This window comes from Anopheles cruzii, chromosome 2 (assembly GCF_943734635.1).
Source record: "Anopheles cruzii chromosome 2, idAnoCruzAS_RS32_06, whole genome shotgun sequence".
NCBI classification, from domain to species: domain Eukaryota; kingdom Metazoa; phylum Arthropoda; class Insecta; order Diptera; family Culicidae; genus Anopheles; species Anopheles cruzii.
In genome coordinates this window covers 56,866,112-56,879,648 of record NC_069144.1, presented here as the reverse complement: position 1 = coordinate 56,879,648, position 13,537 = coordinate 56,866,112, and the positions used below count along the sequence as shown (strand labels likewise).

Here is a 13,537-nt window from a genome sequence, read left to right as displayed (position 1 = left end):
AAGTTTATTTTTCTGTTTGTAACAATTTTATGAATCATCCTTCTGCCTAAAAATTGGTCTTTTAGCTTTAAGCTGTAGTTTTATCGCCAATATTGGTGGGTTTGTGTTTTATTTGGTGCTGCAAATTGTTCCTAATTTATCTTCATTACATTTTACGATTTGTAGTTAGAGGTGTGAAACTGCCCGAGCCTGAACCGGTTCGGAACGGTTACGGAGCTTTCATGAAATATTTCATTTCACACCAAAAAATTTCGAGAATGTTTGGAAAGTTCGGGAACATTTCGAGCAAAGTATGAAGGTTTTGAAATAAATTTCTTTCGCAATTCGGTCGCGATTTTCAACAATGGACAAATCAGCAGTTCAAGACCTTGCTTTATTCGATTACTCGTCTGTTATAAATTAGCTCTCGGTGCGCATTAAACCTAATGTCTTTATTGCTATCTGCTATTCACAGAAAACGGTAAGATCATATTTCAGCCATACTGTTCTCAAAGTGCTCAAGTCTTTTCGCGTACCATAGTCCTCTGGTTTCGCTTTCGCGTGTGACTATTCGATTAAAAGTAATTCCCACCTTTCTTTCGTGTCCGTCGTTAACGATCCATCACCGATCGCCGGTGGCTCGTAATTTCATTACCACTTTCTTGTCGGTACTATTTACCACCTATTATTATTATTATTCTATTTGGTTCGTTTTGAGGAAAATGGAAATATCGTGCCGAGCGCGACCCCTCTCTCTGTCTCTCTCTAGCGTAGGGCAACGCAGACGTTTGGGGCACAAAACACCCGCACCACCGTGACAGTACACCCGCCCGGTGCTACGCGTCCAGATCGATGATTTCGTCCTTAATGCTAACGTACGGGTGCAGCAAGTGCGGTGGCATCGGGTCGTCCTCGTCGCTCTCCAGCTTCTGGCGCTTCCCGGATCCGTAGTCATCGTACGGGTTGCTGTCGGAGTTTTCTCCCCCGTAGTATGCCGCCACGTTTTCGAGCGTCAGCTGGCGGTCCGTTCCGGGGCCACCGGAAGTGTTAAGGAGCCCACCGCCACCTTCGGTGAGCTGCGAAAAGTGCATCTTGATGATGTGCTTCGAGAAGTTCGAGATCACAAACCGATCGCCCTTCTTCGTTGGCAGCTTAGACACCTTGATCTGGACCGCACACATTGGGCACTTGATAAAGGCGTTATAACCGTTTGTCTCGTACGTCACGTTGATCATCTCCTCCGTGATCTGCAGCTTGATCGGTTGCTTTTCGCTCCACATATCGATCAGCTTCACGATGCAGCCCTGGATCTTTTTGATGCGCTCCTCGTCGCTGAGCGGCGGGAAGACGGTGGCCTGTTCGAACGCGAGGGGCGAGTTTTTGTGCGACATCTTGATCTCGGTCAGCATGTGCTCCTGCATCTCGGACAGGGGTTGCTGGTGCATCCGGACCACCTCCTGCAACAGTTGCTGCTGCTGCAGAAGTTGCGCCTGTTGTTGTTGCTGCTGTTGTTGTGCCTGTTGAGCTTGTTGTGCCTGTTGAGCCTGTTGTGCCTGTTGAGCCTGTTGTGCCTGTTGCGCCTGTTGCTGCTGAAGCAACAATCGATGCTCACGTTCGCGCTCTCGCTGGATCGTCAGTTCCGTCGGGACCCGGAGAACCGGAGGTTCGGGCCGCTGGATTTCGCTAGCCACCTTGGTGTAGTTCAGGTACGCGCTGATCTGCAGCAGCAGCTTCCGGTGGCCGGGCACCAGCCGGAACTCGCGCGCCGGATCACTGCAGAAGATGTGAAAGTAGAACTGCGTCGCCGGCACCAGGTGGATCAGTTCTTCCCGGGCGAACCGTTCCATGTCGATGAAGTCGTCGTCGTTCAGGTTCCGCAGGCTGCTCTCCGCCTCGTAGCCGCACATTTTGAGCAGATTTTTCAGATAGATCGGCACCGGGCCGCAAACCTTCTCGATGCGACCCCAATCGATGCGCGGCGGCTTCTGCGTGGTCGACTGCGGTGAGAATCGGTCCTGGAACCGGAACCAAACGGAGCGAAGCGGATAGTTAACATTATTAGCGAAATGGGTCAGTAATCTGCCATCCACTGACGACTGAACACTATTTAGTTTGCCTCATTATTTTAGAAAATCTGCAATTCTTCTCCCGAGCGAAGGTAGCGTGAAAGTTGCCACGACTGTTTCACTCCTATCCCCCCCGCAGCATACGCCCAGCCATTGTTCAGATCGATCTCAATTTTATTCCATTTTCTTGCATCCCATCGCTTCGCCTGTACCATCGGTCAAATCTTTATCAATCCGACGGGGCCTTCGGCAAACCTTCGTTCCAAAGCTACCCCCAAAGCTGCTGATGATCGCGTATTTTCGATCGATCGGGAAAGCAGCAACCCGGGCCAGAAAAGGACCAGTCATCGTGTGCCGATCAGATGGTTAATTCGATTGCGCTCCCCGGCACCACCCGCCCCTCCGTCGGGGATTGGCCGGCTCCGTCTTTCGCTGAGCGCGATCAATTGGCGATTAAGAGTTTTCCCAGCTGAACAAACGGCGGCTAAGCCTGGTCCGGTGTATTAATATTCATAATTTTCGTTCGGAATACACCGCAGTGCCGCCACAGCATTGTAAATGCGGGTTGAGAGAATTTCTTGTCCGTTCGGCCCAGCGCACATAGAGAGTTGGGCCACGCATTATGCATACAGCAACAACGCACGCAGCATCGGATCGGTTTTGTAAGTGTACTTTATTTGAACGAATATTTGCCCTCACGTGTATTACCCTTACGGCGGGTTCGGAGACCGAAGCGCGATCTTATCTCGTAGACCCGCGAAGAAGAGTGAGAGAGAGTTCGAGGCTCCGTGGGCCGAAGACACACGAACCACAATGCATTTCATTATTCGGCTGGCGACTGGGGCTGGCGACTCGTTGAAAATTCTTCAACAAACTAATAAAACCGGCGAAGCTAGAGCTAGAGCGAAACGGGGCACAGCCGGCGCAGTCGCGCGGGGGATGGCTTTTGAAGCCCGAACCGCCAAAACTATGTCAAGACAGATTCCGCCAGCCAGCCCTCGGGGTGGAATAAATACATTACATTTCTGGTACGGTACACGACGGAGCCCAGACATGAGCGCTCACCACCGCGCCGGCCGTATGATGGCGTACGAACACGGGGGGGAAGAGGTTCGGTAATGTTTTATTTAACACTCCCGAGGCGCCCCCTTTTCACCAGCCATTTGCGTTTCTTCACGCAAAACGCTACAACAGGAATTGGCCGCTGTTGCGCTGGCAAAAACACAATGCGGTGTGTGTGTGTGTGGTAGGGTAATAGGTTTGAGTGCCAAACGTGGCAAAAACCACGACCTAGCCTAGCACCTGGAGCACTATACTAGGAGACTCGCGTCGTTTATGAAGCACCGAACATTAATTTCAGTCCTACATCGCATCGGCGAGCATAAGCCGGGCGCGCGCAATTTTATGTTCCAATTTCGTCGACGAATCGGTCGTGAGAGTCTGTCTTGTGTGTGCGCCCGCGTGTGATGGGAGAGAAAGATCGATGATTTATGATGCCATCTATGCCGCGGACGAAGAAATGCTTATCTTCGACCAGCCATCGTGCTTCAACTGCTCACCACCACCACACAATCCGTTCGTTATGCTAATGGTTTTGGGTGTTAAGGTGTGTGTGTGTGTGAGTGCGGATTTGCAAGGCCAGCACAACCGGCATCTAGTCCGGGGCCGCGTGTGGGAAAAATAATGCATAATTTTCACCTTTTAGTACTCCATTAAATTCAAAATAACGAACATGTCAAACCCGGCACCGGCACGTGGTGGGCTCTCAGGGAGGGTGAACACAAAAAAAAATTAGTCCACTTTGAACAAAAACTAACCTCGATTGGCGCTCACAACAACCAGCCAGCCCGCAGACCCGCAGTGTTTGTAAACACACAATGGCACCGCATTGATCCCGTGCCCACCAAACGGCCACGGGTTATTTCGAACCACACGGCTGTGCCCCTGCAACTAGACCGACCCGTTTGAATATTCGAAAAATAGGCAAACAAACCGCGGCTTGTGAATATGCCGCTTTATGGCGCTCGGAACGCGGCCGCTCGATCTTGACGACGTCAGAGCCGGGTGTCCCGACAGTGCGGCGACTCTCGTGATGGTAAAAATTCGAACCTCCAGAAGCCCTCGGAACTTGCCAAAGCGAACGAATTAAAAACACCCAACCTGTGGCTGCTTGTGAACCAATTTCGAAATACGCAGCCCGCCGGGCACCACAATGGGCCACACTGTCTAGTAGAGTACTACCGCGCGAATAGAGAGAGAGTTGCACAAGAGCCACCACCGAGTGTGGCCGGAGACACCAGAGAACGAAGGGGCACCTCGCTTGTCTAACGGCGGCCAAGTTGGGAATGCCTCTTCTTGTCCCATCTCACATCGCTGCGGCGGAGCACGCGTCCCCCAATAGGAGCACAATAAACGAGTAATGAAAAACGAGAATCCACACGTAACGGGGCCACCGGAGCGCGGAGGAAAGGGGGCCGGGGTGTCTTAGACGTCGTCGGGCGGCGCGCCGGAGAATACTCTCGTGCGCAACACTTGCGCCAACTTTCAACGAACGAACCGAACGCGGATTATTGCCCCGCGGACAGTTTTAATAGAAATGTGTGTGTGTGTGCGTAATAAAAACTCCCAAATGGGGTCCCACACGTGTCTCTCCCGGATGGTAAATGAGAAACGGGTCCTATTAAATGGAGCACACACTCAGATAGGGACCTTGCCCTAGTCGACGAAACGGCGACTCCTTCTTACTTCGGCTGCTCTGTTTTCTTCTGTTCAACTTGGGTAAAGCTCCTAGTCCGAAAAGCCGCCCAAAGCCAACTCTGATCCCGCGCGAGTATCGCAAGTACGCTAATGTCATTCAGCGGCGTTAGGCCGGCCATTTGACCCCGGCACCAAAGCGCGACCCCCCGACGGCGGGGGCAACGGCGGCGGCAACACTGTTGAATATTAAGTCACCCGGTGACGAAGCACACGCAACGTGGAGTTGTCGTGGAATGACAGGCGGACAACATTGACCGGGGGCTTGGGGCGGGCTTGGGGCGGGCTTGTGGCATATTCTCGTGCGGGTAATTTCAGATAAGCGAGCCCGACCGGGGTCTCTGTGTGACATGATCGCGAGGAAGTACCCAATATTCGTTCCGGTCGTTCCGTTTGTTTGTCGAAGGAAGGGCGACTCCGGGCGGCTCGCTTATCATGCCTGCGTCATATGGTTTCGCCTGGCATGCCTGGTTCGCTTTCGACACCCGGCCCGCAACAACCAGGCGGCCAGAGGAACTTCTTTTTTTATGGTTCAAGTCGAGGCGGGAAATGGCAAAACCTGAACTGTCAAATCGCAACCAAAACCACCTCCGGTCTCACCTTCTCGTCCAGCTGCAGCTCGGCGAATGCGGGCCGTTCCGTTAGGTTCTCCTTGTACTCCTCGTAGCGCTGCACAAACTTGGCCCGCTTGCCAATCCGGGGTATTATCTCCTTGATCATATCGTACTTCAGGCACTTGAATGCGGCCTCATCGACTTCCTCCTCTGCCGGCGATGAGTTGATGTTCAGCAATTGTGACGAATAGTTCAGCCAGGGTCCGGGGTCCGGGGGGTCCGGATGATATTCCCGCATTATGGAATAAATTGCGCCGTGAAACCGGAGAGAATACCCCACAAACCCGGCCGTGGGGAACCGGGAATGAATATGGAATGAAACAGATAGAGATAGAGAGGGAATGAGTGTGTGAGAGGGAATCGGATGATAAAGGCACATAAAGGCGATCACATAAAAAGCAGGGCATAAACGGCAACTTCTACGATAAACACGTCGGAGAGGCGGTCGGCCAACGCAACTACCATCAAGTCACACGATCGGAAAGGGCTGAAAGCATATTTTCCTTCACAACCGCTCTCTCGCTCGCTCTGTGGCCCATATGGTAGGCATTAAACGGCAGCAGCACTGCTTAAGTGAGCATTATCTTGACTGGGAAATGGGACGCCGCAAACAGCGGCAAATGGAGCGCAGAAAAAATAACACCAACTCCCGGGAATACGCGCGTAGAATACTCGCGGCCTAACCGATTACTACACTACACCAAACCGCGCGCCGAAGCCCCGATTGTCGTGGAACGGAACGCGTGTGGTGGGACGTGGCACGATCGACGATCATAGCCTTTTTATATGGACTCGTCGGTCGGACCAGGGCGCCCTGTCAGTGACAAAACGCGGTGGCCCCACATGTGGCACTCTACATTAGAGAGAGAATGCGCCTCGGGAAAATTGCACCCCCCCCCTTTCTGCTCGACACTACCAGGAGTGCCAGGAAGTACCGGCGGTTCGATATTACGCAATACTGGCTGGTGGCGTAGGTTGTAATGTCCCGCCGGGTACCTCGACAAGGCAGAAACGGCGTGCGTAAGCATGGCGGTTCATGTTTGCTCGGTGGCTGGCGAGTGATTGAGACACTTGCGTCCAAGTCCTTTGGTAAGGGCCAGCAACTTGCGCATGGCCTAAAGATCTGCTGAAAGGCCTTTTATTTTAGGAGCTACTTGACAACTAGTCCACTGGTTGTTCCATGTATTCTCTTTCTCTAGTTTCTAGTGTCTGCTGGAATACCCAACGACTCCCGGTCGATTAGATGGTTGACGATCCGCTCCATTTCTAGACATAGCTGGAATCCCTAAATAAGCTCGACTTGCGCCTCATACGACACTCTCCCGCGTACAAGTGTAGAAAGACCTGTTGGCCGTCGAATTAGGGATACTCTAATGGATGGACTTGAACGTAGCACTTCAGTCCTTGGTAGTACGGTAAAAAGGTTGCGCATTACAGAAGAAGCCAATTTATTCAACGATGTCAAAGGTCGCTAACAACTGGCCCAACGCGACCAATAAGCTGACGAGCTACGCTGTTCCAAGCGATCAAAATGTTGGCCCAGAATTTGACATAATTAAATGGTTAGGCCATGAAACAATAGTCAGTGATTTCCACAGCCCGTGGCGATAGTTTTCGAAGCGAGTGGGGAGATGAATCTTACGCTCAGCTCTTCGAACCGAGCCTAATGATTCTTCATGGACCCCCAAAGAGAGAAAATCCCCAAAAATTCTTCACAGACTTGTGGGAACCACGCGGCCGGCCACCACGATATTCTGTGCCGTGAAACAATGCACAATTGTTCCGTGGCCATAGTGTGCAACAGGTGACACACACGTTCAGGGCTGGGAACGGGCTGCTGCTGGGGGTGAGCTGCGCTGTAACTGTAACGTGTTACCGGCGCCGCTCGGAGCATATCGAGTTAACTCGCAGCACGGTTGAAAGTCGAACTATTCCACCAACCGGCAACATTATGATTATTTCACTTGAGTAACTTAACGCTGGCCAGTGGCGGCAGTGTACCGGCGCGGAAAGATTTCCAAGTTACTGCAGAGAGCTGCAGCTAGGGGCGGTGGAGCGATGCACACGGCAATGGGGAGCGCCTCGGCCGGCGGCGGGCGGTGGTTGCAATCTGCATTATATTACACGCCAAAGACACAACACACACGCAAGGCGGCACCCGTTGCAAAGAAGTGTACTTTCAGCTGAAATCCTACTCCGGCCCTCTAATGGCGGCCGGTGAGCTTTGTGGAAGACGCTTCCACCCGATCGAGCCACAGGGTGCGAAGAACTTCCCGAGTCACCACATGAATAAAGCGGCCAGAAGGCGAGACTGTAAAATATAATTCTCATTGCAATTCAAATTGAATTTCACTCCAGCTCCGGGTGCGGTGCTGTGGCATTTGTGGGTTGTTGCTTCAAGGCAAGCGGTTACGGTTGCGAAACAATCACTTCGTCTGCGTGTGTGTGTGTGCCAGAGACAACACAAGAGAGAGAAAGAGAGCGCGTGGACGCAATTTCCGGTGCCTTCCGGAACGCAAATCCGTCATGTCACGATCGGCTCGCAAGATCCGAACAGTTCGAAGAGCAAACCCTTTTGCAGTGACTTCAGTTGTCCCCGGCACATTTACGGCCAGCACTGTACCAAAACGCACACACACACACATTAGCACTGGACATCACCGGAAGAGCTACCGGGGGCAAGTCGGTTTTCCCAGGCGCACCGCAACGCGGTTGTTGTGATATTTTGAAACTTTTCATTTTATTTTGCGGTCAACAACTGTTGGCGGTTTTGAGAAAAACTGACTCCCATCTATCTAATTCCGGGACTGATTGTATTTCGTTTCGTTTCACTCCTTTCGGGCACTGGGCGTTGCAATTGTGAACACGAAAAACAAGTAAACACAACACGGCAGGGAGAAGGCACGAAAAAAGGCGCTCACAACATAGTGCACGGCGCACTACGTGCCCCGCGCACGCCACAACCTGCCACTGCCTGCCTGCCTGCCTGCGTTAATGTGTGTTATTTTTATCCAAAACAAGCCCAAAAAAAGGCTTTCATTCCGATGTTTTTTTTTCTTCGGCATATCGTGGATGGCCTTTTTGGGGCCATGGGAAACTAATAAGCTGGCGGTGGTGCATCGCAGCGCACGGCTCGTGACTTGTGACGATGGGAGGCGCGCACCCGGCATGATGATGTTTATCATGTTACCTTGAAACACTTTTATCAGCTCCGGCATGTTCCAGCCGTTGAGCAGATTTTTCACATACGTATCCATAGTATCCTGCGGGTTTCGTGGCGCGTATTGGTCGTGTTGTGAGCCCGGAAGTGCCGTTCGTTTGTGTTTCTCCGTCCCTTATCTTCTATCACATCACATTGCACGACGTTTTGATTTTTTCGTTTAAAATTCCTTCCAATAACATGTGCCCCTTTTGCGAGAACCGAAGCGGAGCATAAAGCATAGGAAAACCGCAACGCAGCACTACCGACCGACCCGACGACGACGACGACAAGCTACTCGCGCACTACTACCACCGACCGTTTTCTGCCGCAAACTAAATCGATATCGTTGTTGCAACTAACGCAACGGTCCGCGCGCGGTCCGCGTGGAAAACTGAGAGGAACCACTAGACACCGAGAGAGAGTGGACACCAACGAGAGAGAGATTTCGGTGCCGCGGTTCTCAGAAGGCCGATTTGATGGCGGATTTTATTGTTTATGCAGCGCTGCGGCCCGCAAACGCACGTGCTCGGTTGGAGCTGAGAATGTAAATAAACAACCCGCAGGCAAGAGAGAGAGAGAGAGTGAGAACCACCTGTGCGCCGAACAGCTGGGACGGTCCTCTACACGCGAAATGATCGTCCCGTACCACGTGGTGGAAGGTTTTTGGCCGCTTCGAACCACTTCGAACAAAGCGAACCGTGATTGATCGTGCTTTACGGTGGGTATTCGCGTCTACGCTCTCCTGGCGAGAGTGTTGTAATCCGCCGATGTAATGAGTTTATTGAAGCTGTTGGTGGCTGGCAGTAATAGTAGTAGTAGTAGTAAGTAGTCTAGCCGTACGCATGTAACAGCCCTTCGCTATTGCAGCGCCTGCGTCTGTGCCCCGACCGACGGCAACCTTAGGCACACTTTCCAAAAATGATGCCGAGAATAAGTGGCGACCCGCAGCCGTGGCATTCACCGATTACGGTCATATACCAGACCCTGCATCATACGTGGCAGCGCCGGCATCGAAACGTGACTTCAAAGGTAGTTCAAAGGGTTGGAGTTTCAGAACACTCCGACCGGCCCCGAGGACGGCTGCTCGGAACTGGAGCACCCGCCACGATCGGAATGGAGTTAACAATCTTTTGGCCAGCGTCGGCTGTTTCATCTCCGAAACGATCGGAGCCGAATTATCAGAGCCATCCGCTCCTCGAACGTATTTTTAATTATAAATTTTGTGCTTTGCCATTATGCGTGAAACACAGTATCGTTCAGACGGCCGTCTCGGGACCTAGGGCAACAGTCGATTCTGATAAGATAACGTTCCATGACTGTTTTTTTGCACATTTCGAGTCTTACCTCGGCCATAACTTGGTGAATATTATTTTTCAAATGCTCCAAAGTTGCAGGCTTGTCAACATGAACGCGATCTTTAGCGTAGCCCCACAGGAAAAAGACCAACGATGTCAAATATCGCATGATCTTGAGGGCCAATTGTGTTGTGCTACCCCGTCTTGACTTCTTTCACACTCCCCGTACGTCTTGCTGAAACCACACATCTTCTAAGTCCCATACCTTCAATGACAGGCCCAAAAACAAGTGTTATCAACTGGCGATATCGCTCGGAATTGACGGTAGTGAATTCGTTTCCCTTCCCTTCTCGAATTTCAGTTCTTCGGTTACGAAAAAATAGGCCGCCAAGTGAATAATGTGCCACTTTCAATGGCTCGAAACGTATTTACGTCTGAATCCCGTAATCCCGCAAGTAATCAATTAATCCGTCTTTCGATTTCGGTGAGTTTTGATAAGCGGACACACATCTTATTACGGGTCCCTGTCCTTGGAGCGCATTTTATTAAAATCATCCTTCCGTCATGCCATCGGGTTTATACAATTTATTGGAGCTGGAGCTAATTTCCTTCGTTCGTTGCGCTTGCCGGGTGCGCAATTAAACCGAGTTGGCCGCTTTTCCCAGTAAACCTAACCCCGGTCCTGTGGCAATTACCCAGTACGCGCACACTGTTATTCTCGTTATTCGGACGGGTTCTCCAGTGTCGACGATGGCACATTTTGGCGACAATTAGCACACAAACGGTTGCTCCATCGACCCTCCCCACGGACCTCCCCTCCCCACGTGACTCACGCGGAGTAACGCAGAATAACAGCACACGGACGGAAAACTGGAGCGCGTGTGTGCAATTGGTTGGTTCCGTTTTTTTCTTCCTTCTCCTTACCTGAATATTATATTATTTTTGTTTATTTTCTCGATTATTTGCAACGGCGGTAAGTTTACCTATTTTCGTGCCCACCCGTTTGTGCCAAGTTCCAAATGGCCCAAGAAAGACAGCGTGTTTAATGAGTTCCAAGTATGGCCCACTTGGCCAAGAGATTGTTGTTGTTTGTGAACAAACATTGTTAGTCACAGTGCGCGCCGGTGCACCAGTCCGGTGCAGTTTTGGATGCATATCGGTGCACCATACTTTCCCAGAGCTGCACACATCATAAGCCCCGGTGCCGGGGAGTTGCGCGTCAGCGCTAGCAAACGTCTCCGCGTCAGCTTTTGTCCGCTCGGAGCCTTTCGGACTCCGGGGCCGGTCGGTCTGTTGGGCCTTGCGTGGTTACATAAAATTACAGCGAAATATGCATTGCGCCACATAATCATACACTAACCGCGGTCGTGCGGCGGTGGGGCGAGTAGTTTTGTTTCTTACGACGGTACGACGGTACTATTAGCAAACTGGTGGTAAATGGTGCTTTGCATGGTAAAAATTGCACACCATCCGGCCAACTAACGCTTGTTTCCGTTCCACTCGCGCCCGACCCGAAGGACGGCCCTAGGACGGAGACGGAGCGAATAGATTATTACGAGCTACTAAAACCGCGTTTCCAATTTGGCTTATTACCAAATACGAACGTAAGCAACGAGGAGTAGCGAACTACAATTGCCTTTCCCTAGTCACCTTCTCCTGCGTGGTCTGGTATTACGATACTTTTGCTGATTCAAACCCACACGAAAGGTATTACTCCTCCGCTAGCTAGTGAAAATTGAAGAGTTTAAATAAATAAAACGAAACTAGTAAATGGCCCACGAAAACCCCGAAGAGTGTTGAGTAGCGCGCGGCACTGAAAAACACCAAACTCGTTAAGCTGGCGCAAGAAACGGTAGATAAGCCATGCCCGGGCCGGGCCGCGAGCGGGTGAATATTTAATTTAATTGAGCTTCGAACTCGAACATTCGCCGTGAAAACTGTGGCCGTACCGCGCAAGATGACGGCGCGACGGAATGGAAAACTGCGCGGCTCCTCCGCTCCGCGCGAAACAATTTCAAAACGCGAACTCATCAACCGGAGCCGTAAAAAACTAGCAAAGTCAGCGGCCAAACGGGTCGGCTCGAGTCTACAGGTAGTAATTGGGAGTGTAGAGGCAATCACTGTGCGCACTGTCCGTTTACGTACGGCGCACTGTGGCCTACGGTTTGTGGATTCAAAATTTTTTAAATCGGTTGATTTGTTTCAGACGCGTGGCAGGAGATGAACGAAAATCGAGGAAGAGGGGGAACTGGAACTGGAGCCGACTTCTTTCACACTCCAACCGTAGCGATCCGCGATGAATCCGCGGCATCAATCGCATCACAGCACGAACAGTGTTGCAGCCCTTGATTTCCGGTTTCTTGGGACGAGAGAAGAATATGGAAGGACGTTGGAGATTCAACTTTCTTGCCCAAGCTGCCAAATGCCCAAAAATGAAAACATTAACCGGCCACGAACCGAGAGATAAGCGGAGTAAGCCAATTAGGTCAGCTGGTTTCGACGGTGGAGAATCTCCAGAATGCCTACATTCCGATAACGCCTCAAAAAGTTTTGCGGGGCCATTCGTATGCGATAATAGTGGCAAGTATTCCATATCCAACACACCCTTGGGCGGGCTAACATGGGCCGTCACGCGGGGGAAAGAAACCCGAGGCATTCAAGTCGCTAGAAAATACCCCGGCACCGGGGCTGGGAATAGATTAAATACGAAAAGAAAAATACATTCGCCACCCCAATCCGGCCGCGACTACGAACGCGAAAACCCTCGCGCCTTAATACAAACCTAACGGCACAATCTCGGATCACCCGCCAGCTAACGGACTACACTAAGCGACGAGAAGCAGCGAATAAAAACGCCATAAATGACTTTCCTTTTTCGAAACAGTTGTGAACAGTTACTCCATTACCCAACGTTAGTCATTGTTACGAGACTACGGGCACGGCACGGTAATCTAGTTTCCTCCCGTGTACTCTGCGCGCGGCCACAATAATCTTGAACTGGCACAAATGGAAAAGAAATTCGAGCCACCGGCTGGCGGTCGGATTTCGCTCGACGGGCGATCTTCTAAACGGTTAGTTTCTGTATCGGTATTCGAGCAAAGAGCAAACGGTTTCAGCTACCGCGCAAAGTAAAATCTTTAAGAGAAGGGAAAGAAAAAGAAAATATAAAACCTTAGAAAACTCATAAATCAGAGGATCTTTGATGCGAAAATACAAGAAAATTGCAGTGGTTTTATTTTATTTAATAAAAATTATTTAAAAAAATCCGAAATTTGACTAGGGGAGCAGGAGCGACTGGTAGGTAACACCAGTATCTTGCACGCAATATTTCACGCAACATTGTATGCAAGATTTTCTTTCCAAAACTTGCACACAATGTTGCATGAAATGTAGTATGCAATCTGTTTCCCTAGTGTTTGCGGCTCCTGAAAGCCGATTTTTTCGGATCGTTTGGCTGGGACGGAGTCGGAGTTTTTACGAATTTTTGGAGCGGATTTTTCCAATTAAAAAAACGATCACAAAAATGATGATTAAAAAATTCTAACGACGGCTTTTGTGGTTTTAAGAGAAAATGGACGGAAAATTTATTGGAAATAAATGCAGACCGAGGGTCTTAAGGAGAAACAC

At 50.8% G+C, this 13,537-nt stretch overlaps 1 protein-coding gene across 1 annotated transcript; it reads right to left on the bottom strand.

The window, feature by feature from the left end:
- Positions 1-416: 416 nt before the first annotated feature.
- Positions 417-8,822, bottom strand: LOC128267933 (uncharacterized). The gene is made up of 3 exons (XM_053004897.1): positions 8,604-8,822; positions 5,400-5,563; positions 417-1,994 (listed from the first exon to the last, which is right to left on the bottom strand). The coding sequence occupies exons 1-3, from the start codon at positions 8,668-8,670 to the stop codon at positions 816-818; spliced, it is 1,410 nt and encodes a 469-aa protein (XP_052860857.1). The 5' UTR covers positions 8,671-8,822; the 3' UTR covers positions 417-815.
- Between the last annotated feature and the right edge of the window lie 4,715 nt (positions 8,823-13,537).

Bases quoted from the DNA above. Each gene is read 5' to 3' on its own strand.
- LOC128267933 (XM_053004897.1), bottom strand. From the start codon at position 8,670: ATGGATACGTATGTGAAAAATCTGCTCAACGGCTGGAACATGCCGGAG. The intron at 5,564-8,603 runs GTAACATGATAA...CATCGCCGGCAG, and splicing joins GCTGATAAAAGTGTTTCAAG to AGGAGGAAGTCGATGAGGCC. The intron at 1,995-5,399 runs GTGAGACCGGAG...TTCCGGTTCCAG, and splicing joins AGCTGCAGCTGGACGAGAAG to GACCGATTCTCACCGCAGTC.